This window comes from Sceloporus undulatus, chromosome 3 (genome assembly GCF_019175285.1).
Source record: "Sceloporus undulatus isolate JIND9_A2432 ecotype Alabama chromosome 3, SceUnd_v1.1, whole genome shotgun sequence".
NCBI lineage: Eukaryota > Metazoa > Chordata > Lepidosauria > Squamata > Phrynosomatidae > Sceloporus > Sceloporus undulatus.
The window spans coordinates 139,426,710-139,448,596 of NC_056524.1; the positions used below are offsets into that span (position 1 = coordinate 139,426,710).

The window sequence follows — 21,887 nt, forward strand, 5'->3', positions numbered from 1 at the left end:
GCCTCTCACCCATGTTGGCTTTGTGGCAAGGGCCAATATAGATGAGAGACCTCTTGGTTGCTGCTCCCAGGGTGACTAGGTGTAAAGGGAGAATCTTCACTCTAGCAAGCAAAAACTCTCCATCCTTTGTCAGGATGGAAAAGGGTACAGCTGGTATGTGTGTAGGAAATTTACATAAGCTAAATGCTCTGGACTGGAGACTGGTGCGGATGGAGAAAGGGAGAGATTTTAACTACAGAAGCCATTCCGAGACAAAGGACTCTTTCCAAGAAACAACTCCAGATACTCCTCTCTCTCCTTCCCCACAGACATCTGATGAAAGAAAGCAGAAGCAGCAGAATAGCTCCAACCTAGCAGCAAAATCCCACCAAAGCTCACAAAGCTTAAGCAGGGTCCAAATTTGAAGGTTCCTTTTTGCCACCATTTCTCCCACACTGCCACAAGCTCCAGGCAGTCAGTCTGTCCCAAAATGGCACCACTCCACACCACAAAGGTAATGCCCTGCACCCAAGCCTCATGAGAATTTCCCAACCACCCCTGCCATTACCAGTGGAGGATTCAGCTTGAGAAAATAAGATTGTAAAATGCTTTTTCTATCTCAGAATGAGCACTAAGCTAGAAATGTACAGGCAAAATGGAGGACATACATTGCTGCAAGCTAGGCTAATTCATTCTATAGAGCAGAGCCACAAGAGAAGCTTTACAAGAGTGCATCTCATGAGGTGACTTTCTAAAGCTCTGCCATAGCCGTTAACTTTATATATTCTCATTAGATTCATAAACCGAGACAGCTCTGGGATTTCCTAGGCGCTCTTCACACCCACCACAAAATATCAAGGAAAGAGAGAGGAGAAAAAGAAAAGCACTGGAAAGAGGACAAAAAAACATTCCCAGCTTAATACAAACATTATAAATATAACATGAACCCAAAGCAAATGGAAGCCAAATGGGCTGGCAGGAATACAGGTGCATACAAGGCTGCTGGGAGAACGCACTGAACTATCTCCTTACCTACTTTAATGGGTATAATAAGGGAGCTGTATGCCCTCCAAAGTCAGTCCCTTAGGAATGCAGGTACAAGCCCTCCCTCTGTCTTCTTGTATTTCCACCGAAGAGAAATATTATTTCAGTGCTGATTTTTCAAACAAGTTTTCAATAATGAAAGAATCAAATACTGTATACTATTATGTTAGAATGGCTGGTTTGTGTAATGTTAGAATGGCTAGTTTCTTTGAAAGATCTCCTCTCTAGCTCTAAGGTGGTGCTGGGAAATGCTGCAAAACAATGGGAGTAGGTAGTAAGATGGTTCACATGTGCACCTCCCCATGCTGAAATAATGTAGAAAGGATCAAGTTATCCTGAGGATTAGTTCAAATATTATACAGGGCGCCTGCGTCATACGCAGGCGCACCTTATGTGGCTTTCAGCATATGCTGAATGCTGTGCTGGGAAAAGGGGCAGTGCATTCCATAGGGAATAATGAGGCACGTGCCCATGGCGCATGTGCGCTGCCGCACCACTGCACTGCCACGTGCATGAGCCCCATTCATTTAAATGGGGCTCGAGCATAGGCGGAATTTGCTTTATGCGGGGGAGTCCGGAGCAGATTCCCTGCATAAAGCAAAGGCTCACTGTAATCTATGAAGCAACTATAATCTATGAAGAAACTTCTGAGCCTCTGCATGCCATTGGAATTCAACTCCTATAATCCCACACTTTTGGGATTACTCTGGCTAGAGCTAACACACATGCAGTCCAAAATCATCTGGAGTGTCAAAGGTGCCCAAATCTGCCATAGTGGAAGTGCTTCTCCACATGTCTGCATTCAAACAGCATAGGAAACCACTCTCCACACAGTCTGATGTGCACAGGTAGAGTTTGCTCACATGAAAAGAGAAGATGATCTGATGCATCCCTTTCCATCTGTGTTAGATGCTTCAATAACCTATTTCCATGCCATTCAAACACATAAAGACTGAAAGTACTTCTAGTGAAGGTAGCAGGCACCATAGCCATGGCATGGCATCACAGTAGAAGTGGGGGCTGGGTCTTTGAAACACTGAAATCTGTCACACTCACACTCACACACACACACACACACACTGAAAAAAACCCTTAACCTTACCAAAAAAAAAACTGGCAGACAGTTAAAATAACCTCTCCAAGTGATTTGCCACAAGGAAATATCTTCTATCTGTCTGTTTCATCAAATGTCAGAAAGAAGCTGAGATACACAACCAGTGGATGGGGTGATTCTTGATATTAGGGGCTATATTGGGATAGATGTTACTCTTTTAAAAAAAAAACTCATTGTGCAACTCACTACAATGCCCTCTAAAAAATAATTCAATCACATTAAGAATGTTCAGTTTTTTTTAATGTGCCTCCGTTTCTTTGTTGTTGTGTGCTCTTGGATTTTGATACTACAGTGGTTCCTTGATATCTGCTGGAGTTTTGTTCCAAGATGCGCGCACACACACACACCATGGATAGCAAAATCCTTGAATGTTCAAGTCCCATTAAACAGAACAGCATCCTAAAATGGTGTCCCTTCTATAAAATGGCAAAATCAAGGTTTGATTTTTAGAATTTATTTATTTGTTAATATTTTCAAGTCATGGATGCTTGAATCCGTGGATAAAAAAATTAGTGGATACAGAACTGTATTTGTAAGGGTTGCATGAAACATCTTTTCAGGGTCCCTTAAAACCAACACAAAGACTTACTGATTGTATTTCATTTTTAAAAAATCTTTTTCCAAAAAAAAAAAAAAAAAGGCCAGAATTTGAAAAAAGCAAAATCCTTTTCACATAATGTTTGACTCTCCTCATGTGTAAACACTGCTAGTTCCCCTTAAAAAAAGTTATTGTTGCCAGTCATGTTATTCTGTAACCCAAATATTGTTATGCATTCTGGACCCCCAAAATAACACATTAAAGGTAACATTGTTATTTGCAATGCATTACTGCCAAATTCTAGTTGAGGACTAAATAGAAAGAACCCTGGGTGCCCAATAAAGGACCCAGTTCAACAACTACTTTCCCCATGCCATTTCAAAACCTCTCTATAGATTATTAGTTTAGATGTCTGGTAAAGAAATCTGTCTGGTCCTTGCAGGTGTCAGAAAAAGAGACAGACAGAGATACAGAGACAAAAAAGAATGGTGAAAAGAGAGACCGATAACCAGCCAGGGACGCTGTTGCCCCTGTTCACCACTATCCAGACTCCCCACAGTCAGATTACATCTGGAAATGGGGCTCTCAAAAGCAAAAAGATGTCACACTTCAATGGAACTGCGCTGTCTACTTCCTTTGATAAGAAGTAGCAAGGGCCTAGGCATGTAACTTGTTGTTTATTTTGTTCTCACATGTAAGGACAGAAATATTCCAAAGTTTCCCTCTGCTGTGCAAGAGAATAAGAGTTCTGCATATTTTTTGGTAATTTTCACATTTTGGGGCTTTTTTGGTGAAATGTTTATATGCACAAACATTTTTGAGCAAAAACATTTATGCAAAAATGTTGGGTGCCCACATTAATTTTTTCACACACACACACCACCCACCGAAATGCAATAATCATCATCACCATCACCATCTTGTAGTAGGTGACCATTTTTCCCATGAGCTATCTTGATGCGTTGAGACACCCTTTCTTATTAAGGCTGAAAACCTTTCCTGGTCTCAACATGAATTACAAGGTCCTCTTGTTTTTGAGCTGACTTCCTATTACAGCCAAATGAGAGGCAAATTAGACTTTGCATGTAAATGCTAGTAGTAATGCTTCAACAGCTGCTGTTGCTTTTTTTACATGAGTGGCGGCCTTGGAGGTCTCTACACTTGTGCAAAGGAGTAGCAGTGGGGTGTTCTTCCCATTCTCCCACAGCTGTTTTTCTGTTCAAAATCAGCTCCTGCCAGATGCTTTTTTCTCTTCCCAATGCATATATTGTTCATACTCATCTAGAATCCACTGGGAATAACAATCAACTGGGATGGGAGCGATTTTGAATGAGGAAATGGCTGGTGAGGGGAGTGCTGTGCCGCACCCTGATCTCCACATCTTTCCAGTGGTAGAAGAATTATAAATGGAGTGGTACATCTGCTGCAAATTTTAACTTGAATTTTTAAATGAGCTACCCAAGGTGATGAATCTGTTTGGGGACAGGATTTAGCCATCTGGATAGCAAATTTAAGTTCTAAAACCCAAAGTAGATTCCCTGCCCCACGGAAGCCAACCGCTGTCCCAGCATTTCTCTTGCATCTGAAATTGCACCCTGCTCAAGAGGATTTTCAGTAACCAACCTGGGCCATCTCACACCCATTTGCATGTAACTCATAGTTCATGAAAGAGACCTAAAACTGACAGCTCTTCCAGTCCCTCTTCCTCTCTTCTCCCCCACTTCATTCCTGAAGAACTCATTTAATGTTAAAGCTGAAGTACTTTTGAAACTGAAGGAGATACTTCAGAAGGAATCGAAGGTCTCCTTTGGCACACTGTCACCCACAATAAATCAAAAGGTGGCTTTCAAATACTTTTTCAAACTTCTTAGTTATTCCAGAAAGAGAGAAACACCCTTTTAAACCCTGTAAAGGTTTAGAGGTGTTGTTTCTGGTCTTGTGAGATTTTTTTTTTTTAATGCCTTTTTTTTCTCCCCCATTGACCTGACAGACAAAGGGTTTCTCATCTTCCCGACAGAAAATATAGCAGCTGCTGCCAAGGCAAGACAGTTCAAAAAGATATTTGAACAAGGAAACTTCATCTTCCACCATTTCATTTACTCTGCTAGTAAGGAATCCAAGATAACTGAAGAGAAATCTCTGGTAAACAGGTAAGATGCAATTTCTGGAGAGCAGCCACCTCAGATGGCAGATTCAGAGTCTTATTAAGGGCAGCATTTTAAAAGATCAGACTCACTTTGCACAGTCCTCCAAGGCACCCTCCTGAGCAAGTCCACGGAAACAAAGGAAGCTACACAAGGATATAGTATGCTAGCTACACAAGGATATAATATGATCCATGTTAGTCTACAGAAGGCAGACACCAGTCAGATTTTCCTGTCAATGAAATGTCTTCTAGGGTTGATGCACATCTTCCCACATCAATTTGTGGTCCCTGAGTTGTTCTATGATATCCTGTTCCTTTGGCAAAAAAAAAAGGGGGGGGGAGTCTCCAGGAGCAACTATTTTTCTTTAAACCAAGAAGCTGACCCATCATGCTGTTCTCCACCCTCAATATGTTTTGGGGTTTGTTTGTTTGTTTTAAAAAAACTTGGGAAGTACATTGCCTGACATTCTCAGTTTCATTTTGGGAGGTACGGGTGTAGTCAATGCGGGGTGTCTCACCCCTGGCCAAAATTCCCTGCGGTCCATTTTCTCAGCATAAAATGAACATTAGACAGAATGGCTTTTCCAAAGGTAAGGTATCTCACTAACCGTTGAAACTTCTTTGAAAGACTCAAGTCGCATATGGATACTGCTGATCTGGTAGATACTGTTTATTTAGACTCTCAAAAGCCTTTTGATAACGAGCTCATTCATACTACACTTTAACTCCCATGGCTGCACTCTAGGTAAATATGCGATTTGTAGTTTGGTGAGACACTAGAGCTCTCTGGCTTAGAATGATCAATATAGCAGTAACAAGTACGTTTCTATACCGCTTATCAGTGCACTTCAGCACTTCCTAAGCATTTTACAACGTGTTAACTAATTGCCCCCAACAATCTGGGTACTCATTTTAGCGACCTTGGAAGGATGCAAGCCTTGAGCCCTTTTGCTGGTATTGAACTCACAACCTTATGGTTTGTGAGTGAGTGGCTGCAGTACAGGCATTTAACCACTGCGCCACCAGGGCTCTTTGTGCCAAGGCTCCTTTGCCTCCCTGAACCACAAATCCAGGATTTCCCTCCCTGAACCACAAATCCAGGATTCCATAGGGTGTTGCCATGGTGGTTGAAGGGAATCATACTGATATAACTATATAATGTGAAAGGGCCCTTTGTTAAATGTCTTTTGTCAAAGTAAACAGTGTCTACCAGGTCAACAATACTAACAGTGCTAATTTAGCCATTGTGGATAAAGAGGAGAGATTCTCTCCTGGGTTCATAACTGGATAAAGAATGGGAAGCAGAGAGTAAGAAAAAGAGATTTAAAGAGTGGGGTTCCCCCAAGGATTTATATTGGGACTAGGTTTTTGAACTTGTGCGTGAATTATCTAGAGCTCAGAATGAGCAGTGAAGTGGCCAAGTTTTCTGATGACCTGATTATTCAGTGTGGTAAAAACAAAGAGGGCAGAGAAAAGAGCTCCAAAAGAATCTTTCTAAATTGAGGAGTTAAGCATAAGAATATCGGGTTTGGCTTAATGTAGGCAGGTATCAAGTGATGCATAGTGAAGCAACTCCATGCACATGCACCACACACATTTCTAGTGATCTCAGGAGATTAATGCCAGGAGAAAGGCAGGATATTAATTAAGATCTACTGGCAGGTTCTGACAACTAACAAAGGCTGAAGCACCCCTCCCCAACAGTGTCACAGGTACAGAAGGGTGCTATTCCCCATCCCCAAAGTAACTTGTTTGAAAGACCTTTGAAGTTGGGGTGGAGATTAAAGATTGCAGGTGCTGTAAAAGGGAAAGGAAACCTGTGGCCTCTCAAATATGATGGTCTACAATGATCAGGGGCAAAGATCAGCCACATCTGTAATGCAACCGTTTCTGGAAAGCTGACAACTGGCAAGACATGTGGCCTCTGTTTTAGGGGCTTAGCCCATTCTTCTTGAAGCATCGCACATAGTCAACTAAAATTGGGCACTGCCTTTTCTAATTATTAGTTACCAATAATATCCCTGCATATCCTTACATATCCCTAATTACTGCTTTTTTCCTATCATCTGATTTGCAGATCTACCCTTAGAGTGTATCCATACTAAACAGTTATAGCAGTTTCATCCCAGTTTACATCCATCCTAGGAGATCCTGGGATTTGTAGTTTAGTTAGGTACTATTTTAAAGGTTGCAGCCATTTTGAATTTCTCACAATTCAGAAAGTACTTCAGAACAGGGGGGTTCTATGAAAAAAACAGAATTGTGGCTAATCTATCTTTCTCCTTCACAACCCCAAATCCTTTATGTATCTCCTTCAAATGTTCCTATATCAATTCAACACAGCCCTGGCACTGACTGTAGTTCCTTTTGTTTACTCAGCCTTTAGGTGACATTTGTATGTGATGATTTTCTATTTAACATGTGTAGCTGTTTTCTTCTGTATGTAATATTATTTTCATAGTTCAAGTTTGTTGTGGGCTTTTCTCTTTCTAATATTGCTGCTTTCCATAGTATATTAAGATGCCTTGGGAAACACTGCTTGGTTGAAATGTGTGAAATAAATCATTTAAAATAAAAATAGTCAATTAGAGTCTCCTGAGTAGTATTCTCCTTTATATGCTCATTTTCTCATTCAGTTTGACAAAGTATGGAAATGGCCACCGCATGTTATGCTGAAGGCAGAGAAAATTAATAATGCAGGTCATCATTTCCATGTGTGTATAAATATATATTTAAAAAGTAAAGCAGTTGTGAGAAAGAATTATCAGATCTAATGATGAACTATGCAGACTAAGAAAAACAGGGAAATGGTTCTCTGCTACACATACATTTCCATTTAAAATAAGTGCTTACCAGGTGGAAAGTAGTGGTTAATGCTCTGGTTTCTGCTTGCTTCACACTCCTGCAATTTCTTTTGTAGAGATGCAATTTCTCGGCGGACTGCAAGGATGTTATGTTTGTCCAGCGATTCTAGTTCAGTCACCATAAGACTTAAATTCTTAATCTAGGCAAATAAAATGGTACAAGTTACTTTGGGTAACATTCATGTTTGTTTTGGAAACTCATGTTTGCCATGTTTCTTTGTCCCTTTTTAATGACAAATATGCCAAGAGGAATGGCAAATAAATCTTCTTCCATCATCATTGATGGCACAGATATCTGGTGTTTGTTTTCACTCTCTGTTTTTTTATTGTGTGATTTCATTACTTTCTTGTTAAGGTTAGAGTGTGAGGTGCCATTAACAGGGATGAATGGTTCATTCTGTTTCCGTGTCAGGTTTTTTTAATGTCAGTTTTTCATATGTCCATTTATAAATCTATAGACTGATCCTGTTTCTGTATCTTTTAACGTAAAATATGAGTTGTTGAGCCGACAACTATCACCAAAAAAACCTGGAGAAGTGCAGAAACTAAAAGATAATTATGTATTAGTCTGGGAAAATAAAATCAGATTGCTTCAAAAATGTGGACTGGACAAAATCCTTGAGGAACTTAAGCCTTTAACAAGGAATGTGCATTTTTTGTCTTTTGGGAGAGAGCAGTTCTGAGGTTCTCCTGAAGTTCTGCACACTAGTCCTCTCACGAATATTTTACCCAAGATGAGCCCTAATCTAGTTTTTAAGAATGTTATAATGCTGAGAGATGATTTCTGACATGCTGATATGTCAAATAAAACCCTTAGGGCCCAAAACAGGTCAGATTGGGGCCACCCCAGAACTGGTTGCCCCAGAGCCACAGCATCCACATGCTGTGTCCACAATCCACCCTGACGCTGGCCCAAATAGCAGCAGAAAGATCTGCTCCTATGTGGATTTCTGGGTGCTCTGGCAGCATGTGGTGTGTAAATGTCACATTCTCCAGAGTATCTTGAATCTACCCCCATGTAATTGCCCAGGGCAGCTTCTGGACATCTTGGGAGCGTGTGGTGTGTAAGCGCCACACTCCCAAGCCACCCAGAAGGCAGCTAAACTGGGCTATTTTGGCCCTTAGTCTCACTTGTTATTTTGGATCTGAATCCACCATCTGGCACCTGTCCTGCATCTTAATTCATGACCCTGTTTCATCCTCTTATTCCTCAATATATTAACTGTTTTGGCCCATTCATTTTCTAGCCTTTGCCTTCAGTATAGTTTAACATCAGGGTAGGCTAACACTTATGAGGTGAGGCCTCAGGGAGCAGCAGGCAGGGGAAACAAATATAGTGGGGCCTTGGTATCCACTGGGATGTTTTTCCAGGATTCCTCATGGATACCAAAATCTGTGGGTTCTCAAGTCCCATTATATATAATGACATACTGAAATGGTATCCATTGTATAAAAGGTTTGCTTTTTGGAATTGATATTTTTATGGAATATTTTCAACCCATGTATTGGTGAATCCATGGATAAGGAATCCGTGGATAAGGAGGGCTGACTGTACATCATTTCTCACTGCTTCTGCCACTGCTGATACCACGCTAAGATCATCCTTTCTGCTTTGAAGAACTGCCGCTATACACACTTCTCCCAGTCTGCCTTTTTTATTTTTATTTTTAATTTTAATACCTGACCCCAAAGCCCTGTGGCAAGGGTGAGTTAGAAAATCCCCTGAGCCATGTGCACCAGGAAAATTTATGTGGGGAGAGGTCACCTCTGCACAATGCATCTCGACAGTGGCCCCTGCACAATGTAGGGGATGGTGTTTATCTATCTGCCTCAGGCAGATGGGGCTCCTTTGCTTAGCTTAGCACAGACAGAAAGGAAAGGGGTTAAGTTCTATTCTGCACAATTTCGGGAAGATCACATTAAAACTACTAGATATCTGAACAAGAGAGAAACACACACTTCCAGAAGATTTTACCATACCTCTACATATAACTGTTCAACAATCACATTGCTCCCAGTCAGAGATATCTTCAGCTCAGTCACCAGTCTCTCCATTTCTTTGATTTCCAATTTGATCAACTGGAAGTCCAGTTCAGTGTAAGTAACACTAGTCTTCTCCAAATACTGGATCCTGCTGGTTAAGTTCAGAATCCTTTTTTCATACACTTCAATGTCTTTGGTGTACTGGCTAACCTATAAACATATAAAGGAATGCATTCCATTTTAGCAAATATATTTAAGACACCTTTTTTCAAAGATAAGTTTTGCCTCATTGCACCTCTGCAATCTCACTGAGATCAAAATATGATTACATGGGTATAACTGAAGCACAGAGGCTTATCTAACATTGTCTTTATTTTTAGACCAGCATACATAGCAAAGATTACCGATAAATGACACAGATAAAGTAAAATGTCTGCAGGATAGGAAAAATGTAATCACTGATCAGTTACATTCTTCTCAGTGATTTTTTATTGAGTTCAACAGAAAACTGCATCAAAGTACAGCAGAATGACACAGAGAATCCTTCTCTATACCCTAAAAAAGCTCTGATGAAGTAATCCCAGAATTACTTCCAAGAGCAAAAATTAATAGAACTTTTAGTCAGAACTATACCTGCATAGAAATCTCACCAAATACCTGTTAGAACCAGGGTGCAACACACAAAGTCCTTAGGTCAGTTTGCCCTGAGGCCTGAAATACAGTGAGTAGAAGATACTTGACTAAGGCAGGCCATGAGACTGGCTGCCTTATACAGAAATTTCAGAGCAGGGTGGCCAGTGGAGCCCTTGTCATTGGGCAATAAATCCACTTGCAATTTTACACTCACTGCTCACCCATGAGCTCCAGGTGCAAAACCTCCATGGGGAATAAGGTCTAATACCTTCTTGGGGAATAATGTCCAGTCATGTACAACCTAAAACAACTTCAGGAGATGCATCTCTAAAATCAAGAGTGGATTCACTGTCCTCATACCACTGGATCCACTGGCAACTTCTCCTTCAGACTGCGTAGTCATATGACCATGTTAAAAGCATATTCCTATTTATTTCTGCCTCCGAAGAAGAGTTGGTTTCAACATGTAAAAGCAATTCTGAGACTCAAGTAGACTAAATCTCAGTCTCAGAGCATCACAGAGTAGAGAACTACAAACTAAACAGAATGCATTACAAAAGTCTCTTTTTACATCAGCTTAACTGCCATCACTTACTAGGGTGAGACTGTGAAGAAGGCAGATATAGATCCAGCAAAAATCAATTTAGTCCCCTTTGGCATTTTTGTAAAGTGTGTTGGGCTGGTGCCATGCTGCAGAATTAATGCAATTTGAGACTGCTTTAACTACCATGGCTTCATCCTATGGAATCCTGGGATTTGTAGTTTGCACCAGAGCTCTCTGACAGGGAAGGCTAAATAGCTCACAAAGCTACAAATCCCAGAATTCCACAACATTTAACCATGACAGCAAACCACATTAATTCTGCAGTGCATGTGCAGTTTTGAACTTTTCTAGAAACATGGTTATCTTTTTCCCCTAAAAATGAAATTGTGAAGGGGGTGAAATGTTAGCAGGATTTGGCTAGGGCTTTAAAACCCCTTGCTATGGCTGAAAAGAGATTTGGAGTAGGTAGTACCATGTGGGGGAATGAGTAATATTTCACATTTTTAGAGTTTTTACCAAATTTGATGCGTATCTTAATTATAATTGAGCAAAATGAAATTAACTACATCTACATCCTTCTTAGTTTCTTGTAATTTTGCACAGCTCTGAATTTTCTCAATGTAAATGTATGCAACGAACCACAGTGTACAGGCTAGTCAAGGGCTAGTCAAGAATTTACAACCATACAAGTTCTTTTCCTCTGGTTTTCATCTCACTTTAACCTCCAATTAACCTGTCATATTGCAAAAGCAAACCACAGAAGCTGAAGTGTGTTAATGGACTGTTGCGTCAAGGCAACAATTTGCGTAAAGCAAACCCACAGAAGAGTGACCCCAATAAGAGATTGTGAAAGGAACGTTTCCTATATGTATCAGACATGCTTGGAAGTGCAGTCTCTTTGCAGGGTAGCTGAGTACATATCTTTCCTTTGTCTCCAAGCCATTTTCAAGAACAGTAATGCATTTACAAGTGCCATCAATCATTTGACAGTGGGAAATAACAAGAATGATGTTTATATGGAAGAATTACATATGGAGCTGAATTTGTTTTATGTCTCTACTAAATGACCTCAGCTGTGAAGAACAAAGGACATCCCTGACAAATACACACACACACACACACACTGGTTATAAAGTTGGCCAGTATCTTTAACACCCCTGTAGTGAAGCTTTGTTTTCACATCTGACCTGATGTGTTATCTGCCAAGCTCATGTCGGAGGATATGTCGCTCTGCATCTAGCTTGATGGTTGCCACCCTGCTAGGCTGAACTGCCCAGGCATACTGTAGTGCAACAGAGGTCATACTTAGGGCTGAGATGCAGTTCCCAGGATCCATTACTTTAATCAGATACTGGTTCAAAGGAAAACATGAGTTGTTTTCAACAGAGTCATATTTCCAAGCTTTATCTTGTTAAATCAGCCACCGACTGAGAAGATGACCCTTTCTGCAGTCACTTATTAGCTTATTAGCTAAAAATAACTCCTTGGAAGCACAATTGAGTAGAAAATGCTTTGGAATACTGATCAACTTTTTTTTTAAATTCAGGTAAATTGGAGGTAAGTATTTTTTCTGTCTGTACAAATGGATAGGATTTTTCCTATTCATACAAGGAAGAAAGGAAAGAAAGGGCTCATTTATTCCTTGGACAGCCTTCCTAACACCTGCAAGAAATCTATATTTGGAAAAGGTCAGTTGAACTTATAGAATAATAGAATCATAGAGTTGGAAGAGACCACAAGGGCCATCCAATCCAACCCCCTGCCTTGCAGGAACTCTCAATGAAAGCATCCCCAACAGATGGCCATCCAGCCTCTGCTTAAAGACCTCCAAGGAGGGAGCCTCCACTACACTCCGAGGGAGTGTGTTCCAGTGTCGAACAGTCTTTACTGTCAGGAGGTTCCTCCAAATGTTAAGGTGGAATTGTTCCGGGTCCTGTTCTCTGGAGCAGCAGAAAACAAGCTTGTTCCCTCTTCAATATGACATCCCTTCAAACATTTAAACAGAACTATCATTATCACCTGTTAACCTTCTCTTCTCCAGGCTAAACATCCCCAGCTCCCTAAGTCATTCCTCATAGGGCATGATTTCCAGACCCTTCACCATTTTAGTTGTTTAATCCTTTGGACATGCTCCAGTTTCTCAACATCTTTTTGAATTGTTGTGCCCAGAACTGGACACAGTTTTCCAGGTGAGGCCTGACCAAAGCAGAATAGAGTGGCTCTCATCTGATATCTGTGCATTTCATTTTACCACCCTAAGTGCAGTACCTTACATTTCTCTGTGTTGAATTTCATTTTGTTAGCTTTGGCCCAGCTTTCTAGTCTATTCAAGTCATTTTGAATTTTGATCCTGTCCTCTGGGGTATTAGCTACACCTCCTAATTTGGTATCATCTGCAAATTTGATAGGTAAGCCCCCAATTCTGTCATCCAAGTCAGAAAACTTTCTTAGACCACTGTCTCTTCCAGCTATTGAATTATGGGGCAGACTGGTCTGAGAGAAAGCTTTAGAATTAGGTGGGCAACTTGTGGCTCAACTGGTGTTGGTGGACTGGAGTTCCCATCATCATGCAGCACTGATTTGATATGTTGAGGGCCACAAATTCCCCACCCCTGCATTAGGCTCAGTCAGTCCTTTCAATAGTTGCTTCAGGGATTAAAGGAAAAGCCTGTTTAACCTTCACCCATAAAAGAACCAGTGGAAGAGGGATGGTGACTGGAGAACAAATACCAAAAACAGGCATTCTCTGAACCCACGTCCTCCGACTTTGATTGTTTTTGGAGGCTCCCATAACCAACAATGACCTTTAGAAAACATTCTCACTGGGAGTCCTTGTGCTTAAAGGTGCAGAGATCTCCAGCAATATGAGAGATGAATACAGGAGTAACCTCAACCTGAACAGCTTGGGGCATTTGTGAGAAAATGCAGGGAGGACATCTTTATCCCCTGCTATTTTTTTCTGCAAGTGTAGGGGATCTCTCTACATCATACTTCAGTGAGTTCAAAGAAAATTGAACACAAACAAGTGTTTCCAGTGGACTGCCTCAGTCTCCTTTACTACCTCCCTGTTGTTGTGGGGTTTTTTTAAATGCATAAACTTCTTATCTCTTCCTGATTATACTGTGAGAAAGTTTATGAATATTTATGGCTAGAATTTATAATTTAGTGCTCTGTCTTTCCTCCTGATTAATTCAAGGACACTTCATTTGTTACGACGTCTGGTTCCTGGAGCAGTCAAACCATTTCTCCTGGACACCTAATTGAAACCCTGCATATTTTTCATCAAGCAGCCAATGTCAAATGCTAGATCTTGTGCAAAAACCTTTTTTTTTCCTCCTGCTTTATGGAGATTACAGAAGTTGAGGTTTATTTATGAGTGTTTTCTTTCCCTGGAATTTTTCAAGGGAAATGGGAGCTGAATTCCTACAGCAAACAACCCGAACAACACAAGGTTAAGGAGACTTGAAAATATTTGACTGACACAGTTTGACATGTTATAACAAACTCTTTATTCCCTTCCACTTCTTCTGATCGTTTTACGTGCCCATCTTTATAATGTAAGATGATCAACAGACCATTTTTCATTTGATTTTCACAAAAGCTTCCTGCCTCCATTCTAACAAGAACTTCCCCTGAGGATATAGCAAGACTAATCTGCCAATTCTGTATCCACACACCCTTTAAAAAACACCTCATTTTCCATATAGATGTTTTCAGCTATGCACCGAAAGGAGGACTAATGTTTAACAACTTTGCTTACCAATTATATTTACCTAAATATACAGAACATATAAATAACATTTTATAAATAAGTAGTTTCTTGGAATTAATTCCTTTTCCCAATAATACATGTATTATATATTACAAAGAGGTGGCAGACGTGTTGGATATTCCCAGTTAAAGTAGAGTCGTTGAATAAATTGCTTAATGGTGAGTCAATACATAGGAAAATTCAAATTCCATCAATGGATCTACCTTAATCAAGGCGAATGTTGGGATTTAGGTTTAAAATTTTGACCTAACAAAATATATCATCCTCCCATTTGGTGTCTCAATAAGTTTTAGTTACTTTAATATTTTACAAGGTTGTGGCTTCATTAAATGGTGGAGGAAGAATATTACAAGGTGCTTGAGTCAGTGGGCTGTGGGTAATCTCTAAAAGGCCATCTTGACAAACCTACCCCCAATTTCACTGCAATATTAAAGCTGACCTTCAAACAACTAGTGGTTACTTTGGACTCAGTACATTCTGTGATAACCCCAGAGGAAGCTCCTGTTAGAATGGAGTCAGGCAGCTTTGGGTGAAAATCAAATTACCTTGTGAAGGAGTACAAGAGTGGTGGAATCTATGCCTAAACCTTTAAAAAATTGCCCACTGATGTGTTAGATCAGGGGTGGGCAACTGACAGGATTAGGGGAGCCTCCAGGAGACCTCAGAAGGCTAAGACCAGCAAAAGGGCTCAAGCTCGACTCAGGCTTGCATCCTTCCAAGGTCGCTAAAATTAGTACCCAGACTGTTGGGGGCAAATTAGCTTACAGTTGTAAACCGCTTAGACACTGCTTAGGCGGTATGAAGCAGTATATAAATGAAGCTTGTTTTGTTTATGTCCCCTGCCACACACACTACAATGTTCAAATGAGGAGGTTGCCCTCAAATGCCCGGGGGGGGGGGGGGCAGGAGCAGACTTTCACCATGTTATTTAATTCCTAGGGCAGGTTAGGCCCATGAGGTATCATTTTTAATAATAAAAATTATCCAGAAGTTAACTTTATTTAATAAATATAACAGATAAAAATACAGAAAGGGGAAAAAAAGAAATCACTACTATATATGATCACAACAAAAAGGTGGAAAATCAAGGATTATACTGATACTTAATGACTGGCCAGTTAAGGTTATGAATATGATACAAATGTACAAATTAATATTGGCGATTAGCACATCAGCTTTTATTCCCATGCTAGGTATGAGATGTAAACACAGAGAAAAAATCCCATTCTTTAAGAGATATGTTAGAAGCCTGGGTCGGGTATGGGATGAGTACTTCCAAGGGATGGAGCTGTGCAATAGAATCCATCCCTGTGTGTTTACACCCATGCCTAGTGCAGGAGTAAAAGCCAGTGTGCTGATCTCCAATCGTTATCAAAGATAGCTCACTGAAGAAACATGTGGAACAGTGAAAAGAAGTAAAAACTATTGGAAAGAGAAATGGGACAATAAGACTTTGATTAGCATAACAGGTTGAACACTTTTCGATAATCACATTTAATATTTCTGTAATACAAAGATAAATAAAGACACTGAAAGAAAGATGTAGAGAAACAGTAACAAGGTTGCAGAAAGAGGCTGGGTTTAAGAAAATTAGCAAAGCCTTCTTGATATATAAGGAAATGGAAGGAGGGTTTTGTATAAAAGGTATGGAAGGTACATGATATATTGATAAAAATGTAATGGTGAATGGATGGATGAAGGAGTTTGTATTACCTGTTGTAAAAATAATATATTTTTAAAAGAAAATTACCCAGAAGTCAATTTCTGTTTCACTTCTGGTTAGATGAGTTTTTGCCTCGGTCCTGAAAACATGAAAAAAAACCTTACCCCACATGCTCCCAAATTACATTGGGAACAAAATTTGGAGAGAAGCACAAAAGCAATTCTGAGAGGCACATTTCCCCCATTCTGTCTTAGCTGCTTAATCAAACTGTTGTGGCTGAGATGTTGCACTCTCAGCCCAATGTTGCCAGTGACCCCCCCAAAATGACAGAAGATGGCATAAAGTCATTAGGCAGAAACCAGTTCTCCTACACATATTCTACTGGCAGGTGTGCTAGTACTTCTCTCTTGTTAGACATGGTAATACATGTCTGTCATCTACGGTGTTTCATAGTATCAAAAAAAAAGTGTTAAAAATCACTTACTTTTAAAATCTCTCTGTCAAATTTCACAGAGAGTTGTTGAGCTAAGATTTCAAGGCTCTCCACTCTCCCCAGAGGAAATGCAGTATCTGGTAGGTACACAGAGCACTGGCACACTCCATGGTCATCCAAAGATCCGGTCACATTGGCAAATGGCTGTAAGAAAATTAGAAGAAAGAAAAATTATGTTACAGACTAAGAAGATGGTGTTTATCTGATGATATCGCCAAGGGGGGGAAGTGCGAACGGTATAAAATTATTTTTAAAATCTCAAGAGAACAACTAGTCATATTGTTACATTGTGAATCCTTTCTGAATTGAACCCATGATCAAAGATTAATGCTTTATAAGGCTGAACTAATTTAAAACAACAAGAACAACACCTAAATTGATTGGTATATTAACAATTTTTTCTCTAAAATGAGAGATTATAACTAACTCTGCAGCAGCTGGACTATTTTGCTGCTAATTGTGCAACTTTCAAAATAACAGGTGTGTTTTTTGGTGCTGGGGACCTCACCATTGAGTCAACTGTACCTTTAAAAATTATATGGCTGTGAATCCGGCTCAAGTTCTATTTGATGCAATATTTGCAATACATTTACTGATAACATGAGTCGAGGATAGTCCCACATTATCCCAAAGAGCCCTAATTGCAGCTTAGTACCCTAAGACTTTGACTATGCCAGCATAGACTAAATAGATCCCAGGGACTAACTTCTTCAACAGGTAGATTCCTTGCCTTTGATATCCATTGCCCCTGCTCCATACAGGGGCAATTTATTAGGACCCCGACTTTCTCCAGCTCTGGTTCTTTTCTCCTTCTCCTTAAAGGACTTTATGGTCCCTGAAGTCCAGCTCCAATGCTTGTACTATGGAGCCACCAGCTTCTGCACCAAGTACCATGATCACCTTTCATTTTGTGAAACCTATTTAATTATTCATTATCCCCATACCAGTACATTTAGGGGCTCTATTAGCTTTTGAGTGCTGGTTCTTTCCCTTTTGTTGTTGTGTTTTCAAGGCGGAAGCATTTTCAAAGTGAAGAAAGGAAGCTTGGATATTTAGGTCAGTAATTCCCCAAAGTGCTCCCTATCGCATAATTTTATAATCACCAATAGTTGCTATGCCTGTGTTATTGTTGCTTTTGTTGTTTAACATGAAAAAGTATTGTCCCCTCCCCTTCCCCAAAAAAAAGCTCCCAAAGAAAGGAATATACCTCATCCTGATGATTCCAAAATTGTCCCCTGCTTTGAGATACACTGGTATCTAGAACCATATATTGCCGGTCGTCCCTCACCTTCCAAACTCCAGCTTTTAGCAATCCTTTCCCATCATGGCCATTGCCTCACCAGTGGAGTATTTGAGGAGGGGGTACGGCAGCACCAGTGACAAGCTGGGCACTCCTCTGTGCCCGTCCTTCCACCAATAGCCATGTTGGGAGGAGACAGCTGAAGGTTAACACTGGGGTTTGGAAGGTGGGGGAGGACAGGTACATCCAGGTTGATAGAGCTTTATGGTACCCCATGGAGCTCAAAGATCTGTTAAGCATTACAGTTACAGTAGCCCTGTCCCAAATACAACTTGGCAACCCTAGTAATAGTTTTTGCTATTGGATCACTATGAAAAGGAATATCAAAGTGATTTTGCCTGGAGGCAATGCTGATAGAGAGTCTTGGACTTGACAAAAGAATGTGAATAGATGGGCATAATCAGGTAATAGGCCAATTGTTAGATAATTTGCTTTGTAACACAGAAAAGGTAGCTATGAGGCATGCCTTTCTTTTCCCCTGTGCCACCTAAGGTTAGTGTAACTGATGGGTGGACATGAGAAAAATGTCTAGAAACAGAAATTTGGAGAAGAGAACTAAGGTAAACTAGAGAAAGGGGGTGAAACAGAGAAAGAAGTCAGAACTGGGATTGGGGAACTCTGTAATTTAACTGTTTCTAGGGATATATAGAGGTACCTCTCTGAATATTTAATATGGGGGAGTGGATTTTTCTTTCTTATAGTGTTTAAGTTGTTTTCTTTTATTTAGTATCCAGCATTGGTATAATCAACCCTCCATATCCACAGATTCTGCATCCACAGATTCAACCAACCACAGTTTGAAAATATTCACACAGACACCCCAAAATGTCCAAAAAGCAAACCTTGATTTTGTCATTTTATATAAATCAGTCCATTTTACTATGATATTGTATATAATAGGCCTTGATCATCCACAGATTTTGGTATCCCTGTCCCCTGCAACCAAACCCCAGCAGATACCCTAAGCCCACTGTGTCTACAGTATAAATATAACAGCTTGCTAGAAAGCAGTGTAAATCTCCAGTAATCCTTCCTTCCAAAGGAACCAAATCTGTTCCAGTCCTATAATGTCTTACTGCAAGTAGGGGACACCGAAGAGAATAACATATTGTCAACGGCCTCCTCACACCCTGCCCCGTCCCCCCCCAAATAAACAGAGAGAGAAAAACTAGAAAGGAAGAGAGAGTACTTGATGGTCTTCTTTTTTCTGTTTTCAATTTCCAGAGTGTTGTTTATTGCCCTCTTGTTTGTCTCTGCTTTATCTTATCTGTCTTTCACAGATAATTACTGTCCCTGCTTCCTTGTTAGCAGAGTATAAGCACAGATAACCAATGAAAGGGGAAAGGCACCAGCAACTCTGCCATCCTTTCCAGTTTTCTCTCCCAGTTGGGGTCTTCACAATTCTCAGAGTCTCACATTTTTTACATGGTCTCATTGCACAACCGGGATTTCACTGGCGTCATTCACTATCCGGAAGGAAGCACAAGCCAGTGTATTCTTCCCCAGAATTGCAGGTACAGCTTTGATTCATTGGTTTATTGAAATAATTATATTTCACTCCTCTATCCAAAGATCTCAGGGCAGATTACAATAAAATCAGTTGAACACAATAATAGACAATAACAATTAGATAATAACAATAGTTGAAAAAGATGAAAATATATTAAACATGAAGTTGAGGGCTTTCATGGCTAGCATCCATAGTTTTTTGTGGGGTTTTGGGCTATGTTCTAGAAGAGTTTGTTCCTGATGTTTCACCAGCATCTGTGGCTGGCATCTTCAGAGAATGCTGGCATGGAAAAGAATGGGGTATATATATACTGTGGGCGCTGTGTAGAGACCTTATTGCACCCATTTTGGTTACAGGAAGGAGATGCTCGGGGCCACGAGTCTGAGAAAAAACACATTTTACCGCACCCCAAAGTGTCCTCAAAATGGCCCCATTCTGGTGCCTGGCACCAAGCCGTTCCCATTCAGGGCTGAAGCACGTCCTTTGGCTTGAACGGAAATCTTCCAACCGAAGCAAAGGATGTGCCTCAGCCCCAAAAAGGAACGGTTTGGTGCTGGGCGGTGGAATAGAGCCATTTTGAGGACACTTTGGGGTGTGGTAAAATATGTTTTGCTCAAAGTAGCACAGCCTCAAGCGTCCCCTTCCCATGCCCATAATGGGGGGGGGGGGTGCGATAAGTTTCTAGGGAGAAGTGATTTTCATGTTAATCTATGTATTGTTCTGTTGTTGAATGGCAAGGCCTCAGGGTGGGAGGATATGCAAAGAGGATTTGTGACTTCTTAATTAGTGATCAATGGCGGGATACACACCGCCATATAGTACGTATTGTATACGTACTAGGGTTAGGAAGGGGCGGTGCTTCCGCACCCTCCTAACCCTAGTACGTATACAATACGTACAAGATGGCGCCGGCCCTTCTACATGGCCGGCGCCATCTTTACGTACTGGACGCATAGCGTCCAGACGTGTCGCGGCGCTAATGACGTAGCGAATGCGCCCTTGGCGCTTCGCTACGTCATCCGTGCGCCGCAGAAAGAAGCTCCGAAATGGAGCTTCTTTTTTGCTCCGCGCGGGAGCCGCGCGGTTTGGATGCTGCGGCTCCCTCGCGGAGCAAATGGCGCCGGCGGGGGAACGCCGCAAAGCGGTGGTTTGTATCCCGCCATTGTCTGCTGGAAAAACCCCTGACCCTGGGTGGTTGTTTTTTTTTTCCCCATTTGTATTTTGTTTGGGTCTTGAGTTTAGTGTTTTTCAGGACTGGTAGCCAAACTTTGCTCACTTTAAGGGTTTTTTCTTTCTTGTTGTAATTGTCTTGGTGTTTGTGGATCTCAATGGCTTCCCTGTGCATTCTGACCTGATAGTTGTTGGCATGGTCCAGAATTTCAGTGTTTTCAAACAGCATTTTATGTCCAGAATAGTTTATAACATGTTCTGCTACTGCTGATTTTTCTGGCTGACCCAGTCTGCATTGTATGTATCTCATGTTCCTTGATTCATGTTTGAACACTGTGTTTGGTGGTCCCATGGCCACATAGGCCAAACATGGCCACATAGCCTGAAAAACCCACTAAAAACTATATTAAATAGTTTATCATTTAAAACCAGATAACTAAAACTGGTTAAAACAATTTTAAGTAGTGCAACCATAACATATGTACATCTCTCAGGTTTACAGGGGCTAGGAATTCCACAACAGACATGCCACAGCAGGGAAGGCACTCTCATATGTCTTCCCACCATGTATTTCCTACTGATCGGAGACAGAGGATCCCCCTATAGTAGATCTCAAGTCTGAGGAAGGTATATATAGAGGGGGGAGAGGGAGGGTGCACTCCCTCAAGTATCAAGGTCCCAAGCTTTAAATATTACCACCAGGACCTGGAATTCAGACTGCAAGCATAATAGCAACCAGTGCAATTCATTTAGAATTGGGAATATATAGTCTCTGAATGAAAATCCAGTGAGCAGTCTAGCTCTGGCATTTTACACTAGCTGCAGTTTCAAAGTCATCTTCAGCTGTACATAAATCACATAGCAGTAGTCTAAGTGCAAGAACCACCAATCCACAGAGCCTCTGTCTTATCAGAATTCAGCTTCAGTTTATTCACCCTCACTCAGCCCATTACAGCATCCAGGCACTGCTCAAGTACCTTCACAGACACAGATAACTCAGATGGCAAGGAAAAGTTGAGGTGAGTGTCATCAGCACAAAGAAAGCCACTAACCCCACAACTCCTAATGACCTTCTCCATTGGCATCATATAGAGGTTGAACAGCATGAGAGACAAGATTAAATCTCTGACACCC

The 21,887-nt window shown here is 40.9% G+C and overlaps 2 protein-coding genes across 3 annotated transcripts in view; one reads left to right on the top strand and one right to left on the bottom strand.

Moving 5' to 3' along the window:
* The window catches only part of CNMD (chondromodulin), a 771,045-nt gene that overhangs the window by 490,851 nt on the left and 258,307 nt on the right, over positions 1-21,887 (top strand). The gene's annotated exons all lie outside the window — the stretch shown is intronic.
* OLFM4 (olfactomedin 4) overlaps positions 1-21,887 on the bottom strand; it is a 43,187-nt gene that overhangs the window by 13,177 nt on the left and 8,123 nt on the right. Inside the window, exons 3-5 of the mRNA XM_042460674.1 lie at positions 16,765-16,917; positions 9,666-9,878; positions 7,675-7,825 (exon numbers count right to left, since the gene is read on the bottom strand). Of these exons, the coding sequence (XP_042316608.1) occupies positions 7,675-7,825; positions 9,666-9,878; positions 16,765-16,917 (517 nt within the window). The remainder of the gene's footprint in view (positions 1-7,674; positions 7,826-9,665; positions 9,879-16,764; positions 16,918-21,887) is intronic.